General features: G+C 43.1%; 1 protein-coding gene across 1 annotated transcript in view; it reads right to left on the reverse strand.

Annotated features, from left to right (window-relative positions):
- Positions 1-23717, reverse strand: part of Dmgdh (dimethylglycine dehydrogenase) — a gene marked incomplete at its 5' end in the record, with an annotated part of 60711 nt that overhangs the window by 18938 nt on the left and 18056 nt on the right. The window contains 9 exons of the mRNA XM_010619142.2: positions 5873-5932; positions 8387-8544; positions 9836-10053; positions 11248-11378; positions 12089-12254; positions 14543-14696; positions 14904-15073; positions 16717-16915; positions 18829-19077. Of these exons, the coding sequence (XP_010617444.1) occupies positions 5873-5932; positions 8387-8544; positions 9836-10053; positions 11248-11378; positions 12089-12254; positions 14543-14696; positions 14904-15073; positions 16717-16915; positions 18829-19077 (1505 nt within the window). The remainder of the gene's footprint in view (positions 1-5872; positions 5933-8386; positions 8545-9835; positions 10054-11247; positions 11379-12088; positions 12255-14542; positions 14697-14903; positions 15074-16716; positions 16916-18828; positions 19078-23717) is intronic.

Consider the following 23717-nt stretch of genomic DNA (forward strand, 5'->3'; position numbering starts at 1 on the left):
GAGACAGTGGCTCTCCACCCCTACAAGCATTTCACCTCCTTGGTTTGGGGAGGTCTGTACTACATCAGAACTTCCCCCGAGGGGGTTTATTAAAATAGACTGCTGGGTCCTGTGCTGATTGTTTTGAGTTTTGGGGCCTTGGATGGTACCCAGCAATTCGCATATTTTAACAAATCCCCAGGAACCCTAACAGCTGGTCTGTGGACCACTTTGAGAACCACTGGGGCAGGGCACCAGGTAATTGCTTCACGTTCTTCAGGATAGAAATACTCAGCCATTTGTTAGACCTAGGTAACTGTCTAACAGTCATTCTCAATCTTTTCTGGAATCACCTGGGGAATAAAAAGCAATAACTGGTGGCTGAATCCCTACCCCAGAGATTCTTTTTTAATTGACATGTGGTACAGCCTGGGCTTGGGATATTTAAAATGAGACATATTTTGTTGTTGTTGTTTTGTTTTTGTTTTGTTTTTTGAGACAGGGTCTCACTATGTAGTTGAGACTGACCTGGAACTCACTTTGTAGCCCAGGCTGGTGAGACGTATTTTTAAAAGAATCCCATGCCACACAATTTCAATGCACAGCCACGACAGAGTATCAATGACTCCTTGACTCCTATTAGTAATTCCCCAATGCAGTAGACCCTCAAGTTACAAGTGGCCTGACATACAAACAACAGGTTTATCAGGTTAATGGAAAAATTCATCTGCCTCTTGTTATCTATCATATGTACCCAGGTAAACATCCTGATCTCAACTGTACTGACTTACAACCAACTTAAGTTACAACCAGCCCTTGGAGCCAAAGTGTTCCTAAGTCAAGGGTCCACTGTATTTCTTGTGTTGGATACTGTGACCACTATAGCATATCAGGAATTCCTTTCTAACTTCTGCCTGTGAATATCACTTTGATATTTTTAAATAGCTAATATTTATGGACTACTTAAAATATATTAGGGCTGGTGTTAAGTGACTCATTCTTTGCTATTTTGACTTTTTCCTTTTTGCTTGCTGAATAGTTACACTTTAACATTTCCTCAGAGAGACCCTGTATTTTCTGGAATTAACATGGTTATCTAATTGTGGTCAACAAATGTTACATTTTGTTCTGTTTCTACTGGTTAGAAGGTAAAGACAGGGGAAAAGGAGGAAGAAGAAACAGGAAAAAATTTTCCTGATCTATTTAAATACATTACACTCAGTCCTTAATTCTCTGTGAATCTTGGTGGTGGTTCTTCAGAAAGGGACATATTCACTAATTCCAAGAAGAAAAATCTAAGAGTATCTGTGACTCTATCCTAAGGCAGCAGATTTTCCTTTTGTTTCTTTTAGTTCAGTTTTTCTATTTCCAGTTAAAAACAAAATGTAACTGAAAGTTAGATTCTTTTGGAACAAATCAAAACACTGTTAAGAACAATAATAAGAGTTGTTTCAGGTGAGAAGGTTTAGTTAGGAGAGTTTATTTCCTGAATCATATTTTTTTATTGATTGTTTATTTACATATCTTGTCTTTCTGTTACAGTGTAAGCCCCAGAAAATCAGATAAATGTACCCTTCTTTTTTTTAATTTCCCAGAAACAATTGGGGAAATACCCTGCATACGTGAGTAAAACTGACGTATGTGTTGACTGTTATAAGGATTGAAAAGATTTAACTTGGATGAGTTTGTGGCTATTACTTATAACTTGAAAATAAACAACTTTTAAAGAAATGACTATTAAGTATATTTAAATTAATTTCCACAAATGATACTGGGTTCAGTTATAATTGTACTGTACTTGACAAATTACATTAAGTTCATGAATGATAGATCTATAGTGATTTATAGTGAAAAAAATCTGAGATATAAGGAACTTTTACCTTTTTTTTTTTTTTAACTTTGTCAGGGAAGCCAAAGGTGTTCCTCCACAAAATATAATTTGAGGCATCTCTCAGAGATAGACAGTGAGAAGAAAAGCAACAAGGTCTAATCCAAAATATCATTACCTCAGTTCTAATGAAGTGTCTTATTTATCAGATAAAAATGGATGAACGTGTAAAGTGAGTCAGAAGTAACAGCTTCCATTTGCTGAGCAACTGCTATGTGCTCAGTGCTTATTCTTTCCAGCCCCATTAAAAAACTCCTTGTATGCTGACTGAAGGAGGTAGATCTAAGCTCTAAGATCAAAACTCCCAACCTACAAATTCATTTCTTTACAAATACATTGAATCTATACATAATGGAATATTACTCAGCTACAAAGCAGGACGAATTTGAGACATTTGTAGCAAAATGGTTGCACCTGGAAAATATAGTGCTGAGTGAAATGAATCAGACACACACACTTAAACACACACACTTAAAATGGTATCACTCATCTGAGTAAGGCAAAGTACAAACAAAGAGCACAATAAAGGATGGATAGAAAGGGACAGGGGGATGGTTCTGTAAATAGGAAGGGGTCCAAGAGATAAAGGATTAGGAATGAGGGGAAGGGGAAAGGAGTAGCATAAAGATATGCCATGTATAGGAACTTAATAATCTCAATGGATGTGAGCATTATATGTCATGAGCATGAGTTAAGATTAATAATGTCACTGAGAATGAAAATGGGGTAAGAGGAATTAAATGGAGAGGGCAGGAGTGGGAATTAAAACAAGGGGAGGGAAGGAGAGGGGATTAAAAAAAGAAACAAGCCTGTAGTACGGTTAGAAACAGGGAAATTGAGGGAGCCGCTTCCTTCCCTTCATTGAACTATGAACACACCACCACCCTAAAGATTATCCCGGTTTAAACTCGGGAGGTGGTGACGCCTGAGGCAGCAGATCAGTCACACCAGTGAGAGACAAACGAGGGGGCACAGGGAGCCAGAGGGGTCTGACCACCATTGCAGGCCCTGGATTAGAGGCGTCTGACCCTTTAAATACAGGAAGCCAGGCAGGGGATTTAGCTCAGCGGTTCGGTGGCGTGCCTTGCAAGCACAAGGACCCGAGTTCGATCCCCGGTACAAAAATAAATAAATACATACATACATACATACGGGAAGCCTGAGTTGCGAAGGGTTACTCTTCCTCCTCCTTTCCCCGCTTTCCCTCTTCGGGACGCTGCTACCATTCTGTGATCTTCAATAATAAATGTAATTTCTGACTACTTACAGAGTTGTATGCTTGGCAATTCTCTCCTTCTCATGCACAAGAACCTAGGCTATTTTGGCCCGTTCAACTGTAGCACATGAACCCACTCCTCAAGATGACTATGAACTGCACGTATTGCAAACATGTACTAATAAAAAAAGCTGTGTTTTTAAAATGAGTATCATAATTTTATTCTTAGACAAAAGGAAATGTCATTCTAATTACAAAGAGTACATTAGCTAAATGAAGAGGCTTTTCCCCCAGACATCACTCCAAAGATATTTTGTTTCTGAGGTTTTTAAGCTTTTAGGTTTTCCTGAGGACGTCTTATATATCATGTTATTTTTGGCAAATGCAGCAGTTATAATCATTTGATCACGATTCTGCGGAAGTATTGGGTTTTAAAAGCAGCTGCAAAGGCTGGGGATTTAGCTCAGTGGTTCCGCTCCCTGCCTCGCGAGGATAAGGTCCCCTGTTCAAGCCCTGATACAAAAAAAAAAAAAAAGCAGCTGCAAAATTCCATTGTTTTCACCTCCACAAGGGGGCAGTGCTGTGCATCACTGACAGCTCTGTGTGGTTCCAGATTGAGGCTAAGAACAGATCCCACAGCTTTGCTTGTTGAAACACTATTTGTTTTCAAGCCTCAGAAACCAGAGTACCATCAGAAGCACACAGCATCAATGATTTTCAGACCTGTGGCTCAGCAAGGTTTTTAATAAATGTTTTTAAGCTAATGCTTCCTAGATGAATGTGCACTCCTGTGTTCACCCCACCCCAGCCAGGCCCAGGACCGACAGAGCTGACCTAATGTGAGACAGAAGAAGCCAGGACCATCTGTACCCTCCCTTGTCATGGGAGATTTCCCAAACAGTCCCTCCTTTCTTAGTGGTTTTGGTAAGAATATAATTCACCCTAATTTGGCCTGATGGCCCATCTTCTCAAACAGCCACTTTCCTCCTTAAAATAGGCAAAGCAGCTATGTTGATCCTACCAGAGAATACAATCAGTTATAACAAAAGCATGGTTGTAGGGATATTAGTCTATGAAAGACAGTGTATGCAAATTATATTTAAAACACAGAGATTCCTGGGCAGTTCACATCTGAGATGCTGTAGAAAAAGACGCTGAGCTGTGCATACAACTTGGCCCCCAGAGGTCCCCCAGGCCTCTGTACCCCTCTGCCTTGGTCTCCTCACCCTCAGATGAGGAGGGTACAGATGGTCTCCAGGGATCTAGCCTGACAGTCTGTCTCCCTCGCTTTTCTTCTCACTGTGGTTTATATAGTCATTGTGTAAATGTGTAAGAACTAAGCAACGAATTCTGCCTATTTGCTTTCGAACAAATGTCAGAGTTTTGAGTTTTGGGTATCAGAGATCTCTCTGCACTGGGTGAAGCTTCTGCTTTCATATTGCATTGACTTCCAAAGCAATATAGACTTGCAGTATATTATTCTGAACAAGGTACAGGAGACCTTCTAGAGGGCTTTACACAGAATACCTCCTGTACTTCAAGTATCTAAAATTGTACTTTTTAGGCTTAGGACTTAAATATTAAGTTACATAGCTTAGTTTGTAATGTTAATAAATTTCCCAGGAACCTGTTTCACATTATAGGGTGCTATGAAATCAGGCCAAAGTTGCTGTGAAACCACCAAACAGGATTTACACAGCTGATCTGATCTATTTATGGGTCTTAGACATTAGCATGCATGGCTGTGACTTGGTTGATCCTAACTAAACTGCCTGAACTGACAGTCAGAAAAACCTGGCTGGGCCAAGTCTGTAGTCTACGTGGACCTTTAACTTTGTGATGCCTGAATGAGAACGAACAGTTCAGAAATCGTGAAGACAGGTCATTCATCAAAATCAGTACTTATTAGGCCACTCTCTTCAGGCCAAACTTTGATAGTTTGATTATATCATTTAAAAGAGCTAATAAATACACTATCCACACCTTCTAGCAATCATAAATATTGTTTTAAGAATCTAATTTCAACACAAAGAAACTGTTTATGTAGGCCTTGTCCCCAAACACTGAAATAAAAGAATCAGCTCTCTGTCTATTCATTGGTAACCAACAGCAGAACTTCAGTGTTTTCAAGAGTCAGGTGTTTTTGTCCTTATTTTCCAGAGCCAAAGGAAAACTTCTGTTGTTGGAAGGAGCAATTTGCTGCTAGACTCTGCCCAAATCCCAGCACCCGCTTTCTCTGGTCTGGAGGCAGATGGTACATCGTAAAAATAAAAGCCATGGAAAAATGTACAGAAGCTATTCCCTTAAAAGCCCTATAGGAGGTTCTTTTTCCTAAAATCTAGTACTATAAATATACACATTTTGTGGTAGCATTTTAGCTCAGCATTGGGCGACTGAAATGAGGACAGTAATGTCTCCCTATCCTGAAACACGTCCGTGTGTGCCATATTCCCACAGGAAAACCAGCCCTTGGCTTGTAAGCACCAGGGCAGGACAGTTTAATTTGGACCAGCAGCCACTGTCCCCCGACTTCAGTACTAACCACCAACTGTGGGTTCTGTTAAGTTCTTTTGTGGTAATTCTCAGACACTGTGCAATGAGTATTCTTTTTATATTTGTAGCAGTTGTATAGATGAACAGGGCTACAATAAATTAGCCTCATAATAAGCTTTTGTGCAACCAATTTTTCCTGTAATTGCACTTGGTTAAATTTTAAAGCATGGCGCAGTCACAAAACAGTGTTATCATTTTAATATTTACTTCAAGTACACTTTGGAATGTAAACTTACCTTGTTTAGCTTGACAAAATATTCCAGTCCCGCTTCCAAGGGATTTGTGTCACAGTTCATCTAAAAGGAAAACACACATTTTAAATCTTAGATGAGTACTAATCATTTCAGTAACATCACTTTGGTGTATTAACTTTTTAGGAGAAAGGAACTTTGTGATATTTGAATACAGATGCTAAAAAAGGCAGATAATGGACTGCTCTCTAGAACAGTTTTTTTAATTAAAAATTCAAAGGTAGCCTTTCAGCAAATACTATCATTTGAATACAGCAAATACAGAAACTGAATCTCAGGATTTGTTTGCATAGTTCTTTTAATAAATATCTGAAGGAGACACACTGTGTTCCTTCCACACACAAGACTGTCCCAGATTTATGTAATAATTTTATATAATTAGGTTTTGAAAAAGTTTATAAGAAATTTATTTATCTTGCAATTAGCTGAGGGTCGGGATAAGGAGAGGGAGAATCAAATGGTAGGGAAATGTCATCTATGGAGTTCAGGGAAGGACCGGGAAAGAATATGGCTCTCGACCTTCTCAGACAGTGCTGAGCCACATACGTCACTTCAGGCATGGGTTGTTTCATTTTTCTCCTTTTTATAAGGGCTCTGTCTAAAAGAAGTCAAACTGCTTATCGATTTTTGTGGAGCTGGGGACTGAAACCAAAGCCTTGTGCGTAGCATACAAGTGTTCTACCACAGAGCAACATCCTCAGCTCATTTGTTAAATTTTTTATTTTGAGACAGGATCTTGAAAAGTAGACTAGGCTGGTCTTGAACTTGTGCCCCTACTGGCTCAGCCTGCCAAGTAGCTAGGATGTCAGGCATGTGCCATGACTCCTGACTTAAAAGGAGTCAACTTTAAAAGTCGGCACAGTACTTACATGAACCAAGTGAGCATAAGATTATTTCACATGATTACAGAATTTTCCCTCACATCTCTTAATTACTTTGAACCACTCAAAGTATTTTTTAACGGCTTAATTTCAGAATTTTTCAAGAAAAGCAGAGACGCATGATTGCTATCTGACCACTAGAGGGCGCGCTGGCATCGCTGGAAAAGCCGGGTGAGCCAAGAAGGCGAAGAGCTCGGGAGGAGGCGCAGAATGAACAAGGGGGAACCAGGATAAGAGCGGAGGGTGCGGAGCGAGAGAAGGGCTGCTTCTGCTGCTTCATTCCTGGGCCGATGGAGCAGATCTGGCCTGTGTTTCTCCTCAGGCAGCCAGCCCAGGCATCCAGCAAAAGAACATTAACAAGCCAAGCATTATAATCCGAGGCCTGTGGGAGGCTGAGGCAAGAAGATCACAAGTTTGATCTTGGCAGTTTAGCAATTTAGTGAGACCCTGACTCAAATTTTATTTTTTTTTGCTTTTTTGTTTTTTAAAGGACTGGAAAGGCCTTGGGTTCAAGCCCAATACTGGAAACAACAACAAAAACCAAACCCAAGGCACACTAATAGAGCACCTTTCCTGGGGAGATGCCTGAGGCTCTTTCCTCTTCCAGAGCGCAGCTCACTGTCTGCCCCCCTCAGAAGCCACCTGCTTGCCCTCAGTCTCAATCCTCAAGGGTTCCCATCTGGGCCTTCAAGTTAGATTTGAAGTTAGATTAATTAATTTTAAGCGCATTTGAAATTTTTGAAATTTTTCTTGGCCCTTTAAAGACTATCTGTAATGTAACCCTGTAGGATACCTATTCCTTCATATAGAAAAGCAGAGGCTCTGGGGGCTTAGGCCCTTTAGCCAGTATGTGGTAGAGGATAAATTCAGAGCCCAGAATCTCTGCTCTGAAGCTCGCCATCCCTTATCTCACATCAGTGCCTCTAAGGACAGAACCACAGATCTGCAAAGGTTGGGGATCTGGAGCAGCGATGGTGCCCCTTTTAGAGCTTCAGTGATCACCAACAGCCCACTGTGATACACATGCCATAGCTTCGCCACCACTGAGCTAGAGGAACTGCCACACTGCACGACAGAGTCTCAACTCAATTTGGCCCAGGGCTGTGTCATTTGAACCAAGGGGCTCGCTGATTCTCCACGCACTCTGTGTAAAGTAGGAGCCGTGGTAAAACTCCTTGGAGAGCTGAGAAGGCCAATAAAATCATGCCTAGGAAACTGTATGAACGGCTGAAACATGGCACAGGCGGACACTTTTAAAGTTTTTGTTAATGGGGGAGGAGACCTTGTCCCTCAGAAAGAGAGAAGTGATTTGCCACAAAGGACAAGATGAGGAGAAAATGAGGATGAGGGCACGAAGGGGGAGAACGTGAAGGTGGGGCTCGTGTCCCACGGGTGCCTGGTCCCCCACAGTCACACACAGAGCTCCCACCACCCTGGCAGGGGAATGGAGACAGAGTGAGCCTAATATCGGAATACCACTAACTTTCCACTGTTCCCCTGAAATAAAGGCGTCTAATGTATAATTGCTCTTTCAGCCAGAACCAGTGTTAAAAGGGAACCCTCACGCAAACATCGGAGGGAAACAGAAACTCTGAATGAAGGCTCCAGTATCCCAAACCTCGGCCCCCCAGGCGCGGAAAGCTTTCTCCAGTCTCAAGGCGTTCAGGGCGTAGGTTCCGAAATTGTCGATCCCCTCCTGCTGCCCCGCGTTCATGATGGCCTCGTAGAGGGCGGCCGTGTCTTCCAGCCTGTGGTACAGCTCCCAGCCCAGCTCACCTGAAAGAGACCCATGGGGCCACACAGAGTAAAGGTGGTGACCACCCGGTCAGTATGAGTGAGCTAAACCCAAACGAGAGGTGAGATTACGGGTCCCCAGTGGAGACATAATTGGTTTTTAAAGGACAAGCTCATGAAAACTGGCCCCAAGACGCCACCACAAGGAGCTGCTACACCGGAGTGCATCTGCGGGTCACCCTGACCCTGCATGCTGGGGCTACAAGATGTTCCTGTCCAGAGAGAGGCAGACAGAAGGGGATACAGGGCAAGCCCAGCCCACAGTGAGGGGTGACTGTGGGCCAATTCAGGATAACCAGTTAGGTGACTGACTGGGCTGGCATATTTTATACAGATAGATGTCCCAACTCCCAAGTGCCTGCCCAGGAATCACAAGGCATAAAATTCCAGTCAGCTGAGAATTACTCATCTGGTGTACACTGTATGAGAGCCATAACCGTGGACTCCCTCACATCCTTCCTTCCCTACTCAGTCACTTTCTTCAGCATTAGGGCTGGGGTGGGGGCTGGTGAGCAAGCAAAAGAGAAAAGAAACCCAAACTGTCCTGCTTAATTTTTATTCTGGTCATGATTTTCCCTCAGTTGAGTTCAAGAAGTTGGGAACATTCAGAGCAGGAATGCAGGGGAGAGGTGTAGCCTCCAGAGTTGTATACAGTATTCCCCCTGTCCCCATCATCAGGGGCCAACACCAGGACAGTACCAGTGGCCCAGCACCCAGCCAGAGTGACCATGCTTGGTTGGGCACAGTGCTTCCCTTCAGTGCAAGGGCCAGAGGTGAGGGAGGCAGAAGTCAGCCCAGAGCATGATGGGGAACAGAAGAGCACTCTGTGTCAGATGCCCACCGCGGGCAAGGCTAGTGCAAGGCAGAAGTGGGGAGAAGAAAGACACCCCACTGGCAATGCCGAAGAGAAAGCAGCAGAAAGTAACACATTCAAGGTGGCCTCTAAGAGAGAACCTCGCTCCTGACAGGGCCACTGGCCTGGACTTTCTCACTCTCCTGACAGTCATCCTTTAGCTGCTTTCTTTTGGTACTGTTTCAAATGGAAGCAACAAATGGAAACCTTTGGAAACACACACGAGCCTAAGAGTAAGTAGGCAAACTCCTCTTAGAGCTGAGCCAAAGAAATCTTCCTGCCAACTCACACAGACACACAGGGAGTGTGCATGCATGTGTGTGTGTGTTTGTGTGTGTGTGTGTGTATGTGCACACCTATTTCTCCTGGCTTCTCCTTGTAAAATGAGAGCTTTACACTGGGCTGTCTCGAGGCTCTTACCAGTGTACGATATCCTAATAGCAGTGACAGGAATGCCGGAAACCTTGAAGGACTTGGTTTGCAGAAACTTGAAAGCACTTTCACTGAGGTCTTCAGAGGTCAGCTTCTGAAGGACCCTCCTCGCGTGTGGCCCGGCAATGCCAAGGACGCCCAGCTCATCAGTTATGTTTCTAATCTCAACGTTGTAGTCACCTTTGCCGGCTACCTCCTCGATCCATCTGCATTTGAGTCATAAACATCACGTCGAATATTGTTGGGCTACTGCTGTCCTATTTCCCTAAAGGCAGGTTTGGTGTCTGGAATTACTGGAAAGTCCCCAGAGGACCACTGTATACAATCACATGATTTTGAAACAGTACGGAAGGATCCTTCGATTTAAACAAGCTCTGCCACATGATTTTTTTTAAAAAAAAAAATAGTGATAGCTCTATTGCATTTAAAGTAATGATTTGGTCTTCAAAAATTAACTGAAATCTAAATTTGCTCTAATGCTTATATGCAGGGGGCACACTTGTGTCACTGAAGGTTGATACACACCTTGCTGCCAAACACAGAATTGCTCTGATGATCACAAGGAAAAGATAAAAACCTCCAGTTTCAGTTTCTAAGCCCTGACGAGTTATGGGAGCCCATAATGTACATCATTTCATAACCTCTGCGAGCCCTGACCGAGTGAGCGTGTGTTAGGTAACCGTGTTCTAAGTGCTTTTGGAGCATCAAAGACTGCAGACTTCCTAATAGAAAAAGGTCCACAAAGAGGCCCAATTTGGCAGGGCTGAGGTTTAGCTGGAGGCCGGGCAGCACAGAGAGGGGCGCTGAGGGGCAACAAATCAAGGGGTGAGAAGGCGGTCTGGCTTGAGGGGCTTCCACCACACCACCGCTTCCTCATCTGAAAGTGAGCGTGACGTGTACTTTGCAAAGTATGAGGAGAATTGGTTAGTGCCCAGAACGAGTTCCAGCATACCGGCCATGTCTCATAAATGGGATTGAACATCATTAGAACCAGAAAACCCAATGCATGGGGCATTGGGAGCGGGGCAGGGCCTTCAGATGTTTCCCATAAAAAGGACAAAGTTAAAGGAAGAATTAAAGTTGTACTTCAAGTACTGTAAAAGGAAAACTCGGGCCGGGGATTTAGCTCAGTGGTGCTGCTGCCACCTGCCTCACAAATGCAAGGACTTGAGTTCAATCCCTGGTACCAAAAAAGGAAAATTCAGTGTAAGGTTGAGTTGATATGTGAGCTGTATAAAATGTTCTCTTTTTTAACTTTTTTTTTTTTAGACAGCCTGGGCTAAATTGCCCAGGTTGGGCTTAAATTTGGGATCTTCCTGCCTCAGCCTCCTACAGTGCTGAACTACAGGTGTGCACCACCACACTTGACATACAGGACATTCTTACTAGCTTGTGCTTACCTAAGATCATGAAGTTCGGATCCAGAACCAGTTATTAACAGAAACTCGCCAGGGGATTGGTGAGAAACAGTCAGTTCGGCGTACACACGACCTTTGGGCGTCAACATGTGGCTTATATTTGTAAAACCCACCTATACCAAATAATTCAAATGGACTTAGGATGAATTACACATTCCTTTAACACATATATAAATAAAAATATGGGTGTTAACAAGGAAATGCCTCTTGCTCTTATCATCTATATCAATTGTATGAACTGTGTAAGCCCAAGATTTAGCAGTCTTGTCTTAAATAATCATTCCAAGCTATCATAAAAACTATCCTTTTGGGGCTGGAGATTTAGCTCAGTGGTACCATTCCTGCCTTACAAGCGCAAGGTCCTGAGTTTGAGCCTCAGTACCAAAACCAAAAACTATACTTTTGATTTCAGTCAATTTAAAAAATGTATTTATTTATTTATGAGGCAGGGTCTCATTCTGTAGTTCAGGCTGGCCTTGAACTTACTATATACTTAGGCTGCCTTCAAACTCTAGGAGATTCTCCTGCCTCAGCCTCCCAAATACTGGGAGTACGCCACCATGTCTGGCCCCCTAGTTGTCAGTCAGTTTTAAATTTCCACTGACATAATTAAGCAAAGTCATTAAGTCCTTGGATGATACAGTAAATCATTCACAAAAACTTAAATTTGAAAAGTAGCTTATATTCTCTCCATTGAAGAGTTCTGGTGTTCACACAGACATCAGTGCATGAACTAAAATAACATACCGGATTTTGACTTTAAAAAAAAAAATTAGAGGATGGAGAGTCAAAGGGGCGAGAATCCTGGACCTTGGCTGTTTACCTTTGGGATGACATTGGCCAGGAGATGATCCAGCAGCCTCACAGAGTCCTGGCCTTTGATGTGGAACTTGCCAAACGGGGTCAGGTCGATCACTCCCACGCTTTGCATAACTTGTTTATACTCACAGCCCACCGGCTCAAACCAGTTTGTGCGGTGAAAACTTGGCCTGAAACAGTGTTCGGTGTTATAAAACACTTTTGATCACTGCCCAGTAGTGCAGAATGAGGATATTTTAATAAACTTTACCTGTCTAGAAAATCTTATATTGGGGGAAAAGAGATGCAACCTTAAATGTCTGCAAATCATATATCTATATGTTGGACTCTGCCTTTTGAAGTAACTCACGTGGCAAGTTTCATAGCAAATGAAGTATCAGTTAACTGGAATGTAAGACAGAATGTGTGGGTTCCCAGGCTGGGAGGTGAGTACCTGTCACCAGCCCAGGGCTTCCCACCCTGCTAGTGTATTAAATTCACCTGGGGAGCATTTTTCGAAAACCAACGCCTGGGCTTAATTAAGTCAGAATATTGGAGGGCAGAGGGAGCTAGTTAGTCCAGGGTTTCTCAAGCACTAATGCAAATGCAAATCAACTGAACTTGTTAAGAAACTAGATGCTGTACACTGGGACAGAGCTCTGTAGTTTACAGTACAAAAGGCTGTCAGTCTATGTGGTCCAACATCTTTTTTAGGGAGGGTACTGTGAACTGAACTTAGGAGCTTCTCAGAGGTACATCTCCAATCCTTTTTTGTTTTCTACTTTGAGACAAGGTCTCTCTAATTTGCTAAGTTGCCTAGGCTGGCCTTAAACTTGAGATCCTCCTTAGTGGCACAGTTTGTAATAGCTAAAATTTGGAAACAGCCCAATTGCCCATCAATTGGAGACTGGATAAAGAAGATGTGGTTTTCTACAAAATGGAGTACTACTCAGCCATAAAGAATGAGAAACTAGAGACATTTATAGCCAAGTGGATGCACACTGAGGCCATACTCTTAAGTGAAATAAATAGGACACACGAGTAAATATCAAACAGTTTCTATGGTGTGAAAAACAAGAAGTGGAGTAAGGTTCAAATGGTACAACTGGGAGTGTGAAATAGGAAGAAAGGTGTAAAGGTGAAGCCAAAGTGGGAAGGATAGGGGAAAGGAAATAAGGGAAAAGAAAAAATATGAAAAAAGGAAAAAATGGAAACAAAGTCTTTGTAAATAGGGAAGGGTGAACAGGGTGAAGGGAGGGGAGGGGAATGGGGAAAAAATAAGAACTAAGACACATCATGTAAAGGTACAAGATCTCAATGATGAATGTAACCATATTGTTTACCTTAAATGTACCAAAAAACTTAATGAGGAAATAAAAACCCTTGAGAACCTCCTGCCTCAGCCTCTCAGAGTGGTGGGATCACAAGTGCATCCCACCAAATCTAGACATGTTTTCAAAGAAAAGGTAAAACAAGACTTCCAAGACTTCTGCATTAGTTAATGATAGAGCTGGGTCTAGAACAAAGGTCTTCTGGCACATTGCAAAAGGTCCTTTTGACTTCACAAAGCAGGCTTCTAACTTCAGAGCAGGATGCTAGGTTGGCAAAATGAGTTCTCAGCAGCTTAATTATTAAAATGGTAGAAGAACTTCAGGCCAGATCCGAAAAGCACAAAGTGAAGAATTGAGCTGGCATTTATTTGAGTCATTTAGAAAAACAAAACAAAACAGTATTTGGCCACCAAGTAACCAAGAGTGGCTCGCTGTAAGGTCCAAATGTGTTCATCTGCAGCTGATTGCTCAATATTCTTCATATCACTTAGGTCTGATCTTCAAGTAGACATTAAAACTATTTACAGAAGCGAACTGGCAGCTCAAAAATAAAGGTAACAACTTTTAGATTTCTACTTGTTTTCCCTTGCTTTATGGATTCTTATGAGAAAAAGCATATAATCACAAGAGATCTCAAGTACAGCGTGACACGTGGGGCTCTACAGGGCTTCACAGCACTGTTCTGACGGCTGCCTTATTCCGTCCCTTCGCTTAACTTGAAATGCTAAGCTACAGATCTTCTCCCCTAATTTATTGACACGCGCATGATTTGCACAGCCTCGTGTGAGCATGCCTGCACACAGGCACACACCACACAAGCTAGCAGGCAGACACTTGGAGCTTGTGAACAGAAAACCAAACTGCAGGTCGCTTTCCTTCTGAGGTTTTATGCTCTGTGACTGCACCAAGATCCTGAAGGGCAAAAGGCAGCTGAGGTCCTGGGGCAGGAGGAATCTGGCGGGTTGAGGACAGTTCCTCTGATTTTCTGGGTGCTGCTCCTAGAGCTCTCGGGGCACATGGGTCCCAGATGTGGGCCACTGCCCTGCGGGCAGTCGCTGGCCTCCACCGCAGAAAGCAGTTTTCCTAAGAACAGATGGGTTGGGTGGGAGGGGACTCAGCCAGCACCTGCAGCTGAGCAGCTCACACACCTGTACTGAGTGTCCTGGCCGGGTCTGTAGAACCAGTTTGGCTGCTCCCAGCCCGCGTGGAACCCCATGGAGCACTTGGGTGCCAGGGTCCGGTAGAGCCCGCTGACTCGCTGCGTGGGCCGCCCTGCTGCGCGCTCTTCCTTAGGGAAGCCAACTGAAAAGAAGAGTCGGCACTTGGAAAGATGAAGCACTTCGAAGGGTCTTAGAACCTACAGGACTTCAAAGCGAGGGATAAAGTACAAAGTTATTTAAAAATTAAAATAATTAAGGAAAATCATGATACTGTTAGGGTCCCTGACCACAATAAAGAGCATCTAGAGGTGCTGAAGACACTTTGTATAACTGCAAATCTGTGCTTCACCAATGTTGTTGAATCCGTACGATTCTCTGGCTTTGGCCTCGGTGTACTGAGCTGTGGCCCATTTGCCATAGCGGTTGGGATCCAGTTCTATCAGGTCAAAAGGAGGCTCTCCCTGCAGGATCCAGTCGCTGAGGTACTTCCCTGCCCCACCAGCGTGGATGATGCCGTACCTTTCAAACACAGAGACAGACACCCCATCACCATCACATGTCGTTTTTAAGTGGAAACACATGTCCGTATACTGTACAGGGCCTCAAAGTTGGAGTGTTCTGTGCTGTTCAGGACATAAAGAAACATAATCTTTATGCTACCTATTTTTCTCTTTAAAATGGACACTTAGGCATCCAAATTAAACATGCCTGTTTTGACAGCTGGTTTGTTTCCACACCTTTATCTCCTAACTACAGGGGAGGAAGAAGAGGACTGCGTTAGTGTGACTGGCACTTCACAGGCCCTCCTGAGCTGTGATCATCCTGAGGGACAGGAGACTGGAAGGGAGACCGTGTGTCCCTCAGACTCAGCTCAGCTCAGCTCAGACCTGCTTGGCAGGGGCCTCTTTGCAAGGAACCAGGGCTGGCATCTTGGAAGCATTCAGCCCCCGCACATCCACCTGGGACCTGCAGGGAAGTGGAAAGGATCTCTGGCCCCTGTATTTTGCAACTAATTCCCACTTGTTGGGAAAGATTGGCTTGCTTTCTACTCCATAAGAAGATGGTTGAAAAGCAAGAATGCGATGGTGTTTTTGCTATCAGAGTGAGAGATCACATGCATGTGGTCATGTGCAGTTATATGCACTCACTCTTGTCTCACGAAGGCCTTCACTGCAAGTTTATTTGCAGTTAAATCAAGAGAAGCTTCTGAACAATCGAATGGGCCGGAGACATGGGGAGAAAACCAAGGAAAGGGGCTGCCCCGGCAGGGACTGAAATGCAAGATTTAGGCCCCTAAAGTACAGCGACTCAGCTACCAAAAGCACAGGTTCTGAGGGTGTGGGTGGCATCCAGCAGGCTACAAATGCTAACTAGCTCTCCTCACAGCAAGATGCCAGTTTTGCTATTTTAGAAAAGCGAATGCCTAAATTGTTAGAAGGAAGTTTCTCAAGGGGAATAAGAGGCAGCAACTGACCATTTACCTTCCTCCAGCATTGTAGTACTAGGCCTGACAGAGCTGGCAATCTTTAAATGTGTTAAATGTTCATGGGAGTAAGTGGCCAGATAAAATGGGGAAGAAAAATAGAATATTAGAAGCTGTCATATGATGGTAAAGTGGGTTTGACATTGATACTCACCAAATTAATGTGACAAATATTAGAAATAAAACTTCAAAGAGGCAATGGAATCATAAATAGGAAGCAATGCAAGGAATTACAGAGAAACACATCATGTTAGGCAAACACAAATTATGGTGAAAAAATGCATCTGATACATTATTTGTTTGATATTTTGAATTATCTTTGTCACATTGTGTTATGAAAACATCCTTGTAAAATGGGGGCAGACGGACCTACCAGAAGCTAACAGCATGAAAAGAGACACGAATAATGGAAATGGCAGGAAGTAGATGAGGAAAAGTCCAGGAGATGATTGTCTTTCTGGATGCTAATCTTTGAAACCTATATAGGTCATTAAACCATTATGTAATCAGTATTTTAACCCTGAAATTTTTAATTTCTCATATTATTCCTTGGTCATAAAAGAGAATATTCTCTCTGTCTCTCTCACCTGTGTTTTCCTTTTGTGACCTCAAATTATGGGACCACGCTTAGCCAAAAAAATGATTTTATGATCATTGCTGGATTCGTAGAGATACTCACCCAAAGCCTACAGCCACCCAGTAGTTTCTGATCCCCTGGTGTGGGCCAACCATGGGCAGAATGTCAGGGGAGTACGTGATAGGACCGTTGACAACGTTGATGATGTCAGCCGTTTTCAAGACTGGAACCATCTCCATGGCTGCTTCCACATGTTTCATGATTCGGTCTAGGTCAGACTCAAAGAGCTCCTTTCCAAAGCCTGGAAAGATACACCACCACGGTCAGCATTGCCCTTGTACACAGACAAGCGCTCTGAAGCGATCCAAGTTTAAATTCAACATTCACTGTCCACAGGGGGGCACCCAATATGTGACAGAGAATAATAATGCTATGTTCTGGGAAAAATCCCTTTAAAAATTTATAGACATGCAAATGTATATGTATTAAATGTCTACTACTTAATCCAATCTTATTTTTTAAAAAAATACAAACAACAATAATTTGGCTTGTCAGGAGAGATCTTTACTCTTCAGTTAACCTTCAGAGCCTGTTTCATCCCCACCTGCTGCTGGGTGAGGGCAGACACAAGGGAACAGGGTCACGCCAGACCTTGGGGGAAGTGGGTGCCACCCCAGAATCTGAGGGGATGGAGGCCAAGCACTGTTTGCCCTCCCCTTACAGGAGGCTTCCTCCTCCAGCCTGCTCCCACACCTTGCAGAACAGTGCCCCTCTGTCCCGAAGCCCCAGTTCAAAGCAGGGTCACAGATGCACTAAGTCTGCCCATCCTGGTGACTCCCACAGCTCCTCCTGGAGACCACATGTTCAGGTGGCTGCAGGCAGCTGCATGAAGGCTTAAGGCCACCAGTGGTGGCTTAGGATGCGTGGCACCACCCTTGTGGTGGGTTAGGATGTGTGCACGGGGCAGGACAACCCAGCTCTGCCTCCAACTGGCAGGATTTCAATATTTCTTAACTTTTTTTTCTTTGAGGAGGTGCTGTGGCCACAGGGAAGAGTGGGGAGGGAGAGGGTTGTTCCGGGTGTGTAGGAGCTCAGCCCTCCCTCTGAGCAGGAGCGAGTCTACTCAGCCAGGATTAGCACAGCACACCCAGTAAAACCAAAACCCTGCAGCCAGCTGTCCTACCTCTGAGACAGCAGCTTAGGGATCAACTCCCACTGCTCTGCCTGCTGTCTGTTGGAGGGAGGGATTTTTCCTTTACTCAAGTTGCTTATCAAGGCATAATTCTAAGTTTGTGCATACAATTCCAGCACTCTGGGAGGCTAAGACCAGAGGATCCCAAGTGCAAACCCAGCCGTGGCAATCTAGTGAGAAACTGTCTCAAATTGTTTTTAAAAAAGAGCTAGAGGGCCGGGGATTTAGCTCAGTGGTTCCAGCATCTGCCTCACAAGCACAAGGACCTGAGTTCGATCCCTGGTACCAAAAATAAATAAATAAATAGATAGAGCTAGAGATGTTGCACAGTAGCAAGGCCCCAGGTTCACTCTCTGGTCACACACACACACACACACACACACACACACACACACACACACACCTGTCATGTTTCAGTACCCCAGTGACATTTTACCTCCCTTTATAGAATAAAACCGAGGCAACCCAAATCTTAATCTGGCTCTGCAGAAATATTTCATGAGGGAGGAAAGGACCTATCTCCCTCACAGAACTTGAAGGACTCCATAGCACATAGCATCCCCATGCAGCTCAGAGACAGAGCCTGTCCCGTCCCTGTAAGACAGGGAGGCCTCAGGTGGTCCCAACTTGCCCACTCTGCTAGGCTTCTCTGGCCTTTCTTCGCAGAGTGTGGTGTCCTGCCTCTGACACCTGCCCTGGGTACCTGTGGAAACCTCAGAACTGCTCTACCCAAATCCTGAAGCTACTCTAAGCAGGCAGCAGGCAGAGGGCAAGGTGGGAGGCTAGAGGTTGGCAGGGTCAGTGATGTAACTTTCCCAGCAGCTCTGACAAGAATGCACCTTTTCTCTTTGCTCACTCCATGCCACATGCTCAAAAGTGGAGGAAGACAATCACCCCAGGAATAGTCACCCCAGGGACAGGTACCCCAGGGGTTCAGGCACCTACTCATACAAGAGGACACTCTTCTCTTACTCTGTGGTTGGCCCACCCTGAACACTTTGTGTCTGGCCTGCAGGACCCACCTGGGGGGACCCCTCCAGTGACCCAGGAGTCCTGGACCTTCATCTTCTCTTGACTCTCGTAGGGTCCAAATAGAAGCCCATCCCGCTCCTGCCGGAGGTAATAGGACCCTTCCAGGTCCCGGAGCACAGGGAGTTCTCGCTTCAGAGCTTGCACTTCCGGGATGGTGGAGGTAACCACGTACTGATGTTGGACTGGGATGAGAGGATGTTCCAGGCCAATCATTTTACCTACTTCACGTGCCCAGAACCCTAAGGAAAAAATTATTTAAAATTGGATCACATATATAAACATAGTACATATGAATCTGATAGGACAATTATATCCAAATTATTTAGGAGGCTTGAGTTCTCGTGTCGAAGTCAAAACACTGTCATCATAATCTAAAATTTTGCCATTGCAGATCTGCTCCTACACCTCCGAAGTTCTTTGTCTCCAAATGTATGACACCTGGAATTCCAAAGCTACAAGTTTGTTCTGCTTATTTAAAATTTGAAAATGTGCACACTTTGGAAGACATGGCACATTAAGTTTTATCTATTATTTTGAGTTTTGTAAGACCATTTACTGTAAGGATCAGAGAAGCACTGGCACTTTTCCCAGGGAGGGGTGGGGTGTAGTTCAATGCCAGTATGAGGCCCTGGAACTGATCTTCAGCACCAAGTGACTGTCATTTAATTGGGGTGTCTGCTTCCTGACCATGGCAGGATTGTCTGTGGAAGGAGCTCTGTTTATTTGTTTGTTTGATTGATAATTTTGAGTCATCTTTCAAATTATTAGAAAATCTTATTTTAGTCATTGCTTTAGATTAATTTTTAACTGTTTCTGCTTTTGAAAAATCTGATAGTAAGTTCTGAAGTCACACAAAATTACCCATGATGAGTCAACCTGGGCAATGAGATTATGCTTGTTTAGGGGCCCAAGTTTGCTTCCATTTAACCATCCATCACCCTTGTGTTGTGTTGCTTTGCTTTGGCCTAATGGCTACCTTGGTCACACTTGTATAATAACCCCAGAAATGGGTTCCCATTTGTGAACCAGAAATCCTACCTGTGGGCAGCGAAGCTATTTGTTGGTCTTTAGAAATTTAAAGACTTAATGTATTCTTGCTAGTAGGAAAATATGAATTATCAATCTCAAGACTTTGTAGGAAAATATAACAAAGCCACAGTTATATACACTAGAACACTTTCAAAAATATAAATGTTCAAAATATTTATCCTAGCAATTCAATCTACTGCAATAGCCTTGATCTACTTCTTTTGACTAGGAATAAAATTAATTCTGTCATATTCAAACATATTTATGGATAACTGAGTCCAATTCCTTATTTATCAATATACTTCATCCTAAAATAAAATGGAAATGTGTGCATAAGTGTCGGGTAACTATATTACCTTAAATCCCATAGCAAGCTCCACCCTGTTTTGCCCTCTGGAAGTGGTACCTGTTGGTGTTCTTTTCCTCTATAGGTTAATCAAATTAGCCCAAACCTAGCCAAGATTATACTTCAATCCCTCAACTTCCAAGGAAAGTCAAGTATAGAGGAATCACTCTAAAATCTACCACTGCCACCTCAAAAGCAACTGAACAGCCAATACAAATGGCCTCCATTTTTTTTAACAATGAGGTGATTAATAGAAAGGATATTAAAATAAAGGGTGAAGATTCATGAACAAGTTCGCTTCTATAAGGTGGTTCATACAATGGCAATGATGATCTCATTCTTTGACCCACAGTAACAGGCAAAATGAACACTGGGCTTCATGTTAGAATGTTTCAGTCACATTTCTGATTTGCTGTATTAGAGAAATCTTAAATAAATTTTACAACATCATCTCAGGCTCCATAGGTCAACTGGAAATTAGGTCAAGAGAAACACCGTCATCACGCAGGGCGGCTTGCCTCAGAATAAATAGTATTTGATCACATCCTGAGGGGAAGGGAAGATTAAAAACAGAAGTGCCTATTTTGAAAGCTAAGGAACTGGTAAGCTCAGGCAACAACTATTGCTCACCAAAAGGTTGAGGGCACCCAAAGCCTCCTCAGCTGCTTGCCTGTCCAGTTGTGGTTTTCAAGACATATACCAGCAGTAAAGTTAAAATATCACTTCTGAGCCCAATCCAGACCACCTCAACTGTAATGCTTTAGAATCGTCAGAAATATAGGCATACATGCTCGGTAACCAAATTCTTGGAGAGTTCATTTATTAGGAGGATGGGTGTTAGATGACTGTAGGACAAGAGAAGAGAAATCCTAAGGTGGATGCCAAGAAGCTATGATATGCTGATATTCATATCTCCAGACTAGGGCAACCATTCTCAAGGAAATGGTTGGGATAATAACAATTATTATTACTATTTACCTAATTTTTTAGTGTTTTCTATGTGGCAAGCCCTGTTCCATCTACTTTAAATTATTATTAACAGCTTTTGAGATGGGCACTCTTACCCTAGTTTATAAACGAGCAACTTGCCTGAGGTCCAGGGTTGTAATGTGTGGGTCCTGGGGGTCAGGAAGCCCCACTGCCCTGGATGAGGCCAGAAACACAGCAGCAAAACCACACATTTTTACTCATAGTCTGTCCTGTTTCTGGATATCCTAAAGACTCCACAAGCTTTAAATCTTTCACTTTTCAATTGTGTTTCTGAGTCCATATCCTGGTAACTTTAATTAGATCTCAGAGCTGTCCTGAATACCCTGCCTGTATTTGGGAGACATAGTGGTCTCTGAATGATTCTGAGAAATATTCCAGCTCAAGCATTTAACATGACGGTCACTTTAAATCAGACATCGATCTTTGTCAGCTTCACTTATAGAAGCGGCTTAGAAAAATCCTCACCCCGCCACCACCACTTAGGCTGACCCTTTGGGGAGTCTTTACCCTTTAAATCAGTTTTTAAAAATACACTAACAAAAATACATGCACACACACAAATACACACCACACATACATATGTGTACACACACACACACACACACATCCTTCTCTTCTGTGAATTAATATATAGTTAGTTTGATTTTTTCCCTCAGTAATTTTGCCCAGTAGAAAAGAAGTAATGAAGGGAAAAACTTTTTTAAAGGATTCTGGGCAGAGACCTGATCTGAATGTGATACAATTGAGAACTGACACAGGAGTTCATGTCACTTCGAGCAGCAAGCTGCCTGGAATTCCCAAGGAAAGAAATGGATGTGAGAGTGCAGAGTCCAGGGGCAAAGATCCAGGGGCTGTCATGCCCCCATGAAGGCCGCTGCTGCCCTCATTCTGGGAGCCTGTGCCCCAGGCCAGCCTGGGACAGCCATTCTCAGGGGCTTCCTGTCACAGCCCCATCTCCACCCCAGGGCCCACAGCCACACAGAAAGCTCCACCTGAGAGTCAACTCCTGAGGTGGCATCAGAGTTCTTTGGAAATCATCCCATCTTCCCCCTCAGAGATTCCTCTTTCCTTACAATATGTGGTTTAGGGAAAAAAAAAAATTACTACAATAGCAATTTCCTATGTAAACAAATGCTTATCTATTTTAGAAAAACAACAGTTAACTAAAATATTCCGGGCCATTTCTTCAAATATCCTTTGGAAAAATGCATGATTTCCTGAAGTACTGCATGAAGAAAATCGTGGGACTTTGTCCAAGCCCACCTGAAACAAGTGCAGTCATCACTTAGCAATGTCTGCCCTCCCTGCTGCTGAATCAGGAGGTCCCACTATGTCTGCTTGGCATTTGGTCTCTTGATGAGCACAGTCAAATATTTTTAGGGGCTGAATTCATGAAACCATGAAAGAAAACAGCAAACTTTCAAAGAATCCTTACTGCTTGGAAAAAAGTATAAATGACTTTAATGTCCTGGAGCTTCCAAAATTTATGCTAAGATTCCCAAGGAAAGTGAAAGAGAGGATGATCGGATGGCAGCTGAAGGACCAAGGAAAGTTCAAAATAAAACAATTTTTATACCCCTATTTTTACTTTTTCAAGCAAGTCACCAATATTATTTTAAAGTTCAAGTTCTATTAAAGAAAGTACTGTATGAGATTTTTAAGCTTTTTGTGTGGGAAGCATTGGTTAGAAAGATTCAGAAATGCTAATTGAGACTCTCAAATATTAAGCCATGACTTTTTCTAGGGCCACTAAAAATATTTTGTAAAAAAAGATAGCATCTAGCTGGGCATCGTGGCACACACCTGTAATCCTAGCACTCAGGAAGCTAAGGCAGGAGGATTGCTGTGAGTTTGAGGCCAACCTGGGCTCCATAATGAGTTAAATGCCACTACATAGCAAGACCTTGTCTCAAAAAATATAATATAACAAAACGTTATCTATCAGAAAAAATGATTTAGAGGAAAGAATCAGAAAGATATATGTTCCTGGCATGTCTTCACACTATTTGATCTGATAAATAATAAAGATCTATTTTTACTTTATAATTTAAACAACAGCTCAGAAAAAATCAGTTACTGCCTCATGCTTATTTTGGGTTCTAATGAACCACTGTGAACAATAGGAAAATATAAATTATCAGCCCAGTTTAGAGAGAAACAATCATTTTCAACAGGATCTGCTCATGTTTGTATGATGATAAAAAGGTCTTTGCATATAGCTGACCTACTAGAAATAGAAAGTGTATCAGTTCAAGAATCAAAGGACCAGGTCCCAGTCCTGGCAGTGATGGAACTGGCTGTTCCTTGGCCAAGTCCCAGGACCCAGCTGAACCTTGCCCTGAACAAGTGAAAAATGATCAGGTTGTCAGATTGTCTTAGGTAACTGTCGGGGCTTTACTGCTCTGTGTGTCTGAACACAGCCTGAAGATTACAGAATGTGTGTAATAACATTCTGAAAGGAGAAATGTTACAGTTTTTGGCTAGAGTCAAAAGTAATCAGAAATAGATGAGAGA

This window comes from Fukomys damarensis, unplaced genomic scaffold, assembly GCF_012274545.1.
Source record: "Fukomys damarensis isolate Sample0158 unplaced genomic scaffold, DMR_v1.0_HiC HiC_scaffold_1, whole genome shotgun sequence".
NCBI lineage: Eukaryota > Metazoa > Chordata > Mammalia > Rodentia > Bathyergidae > Fukomys > Fukomys damarensis.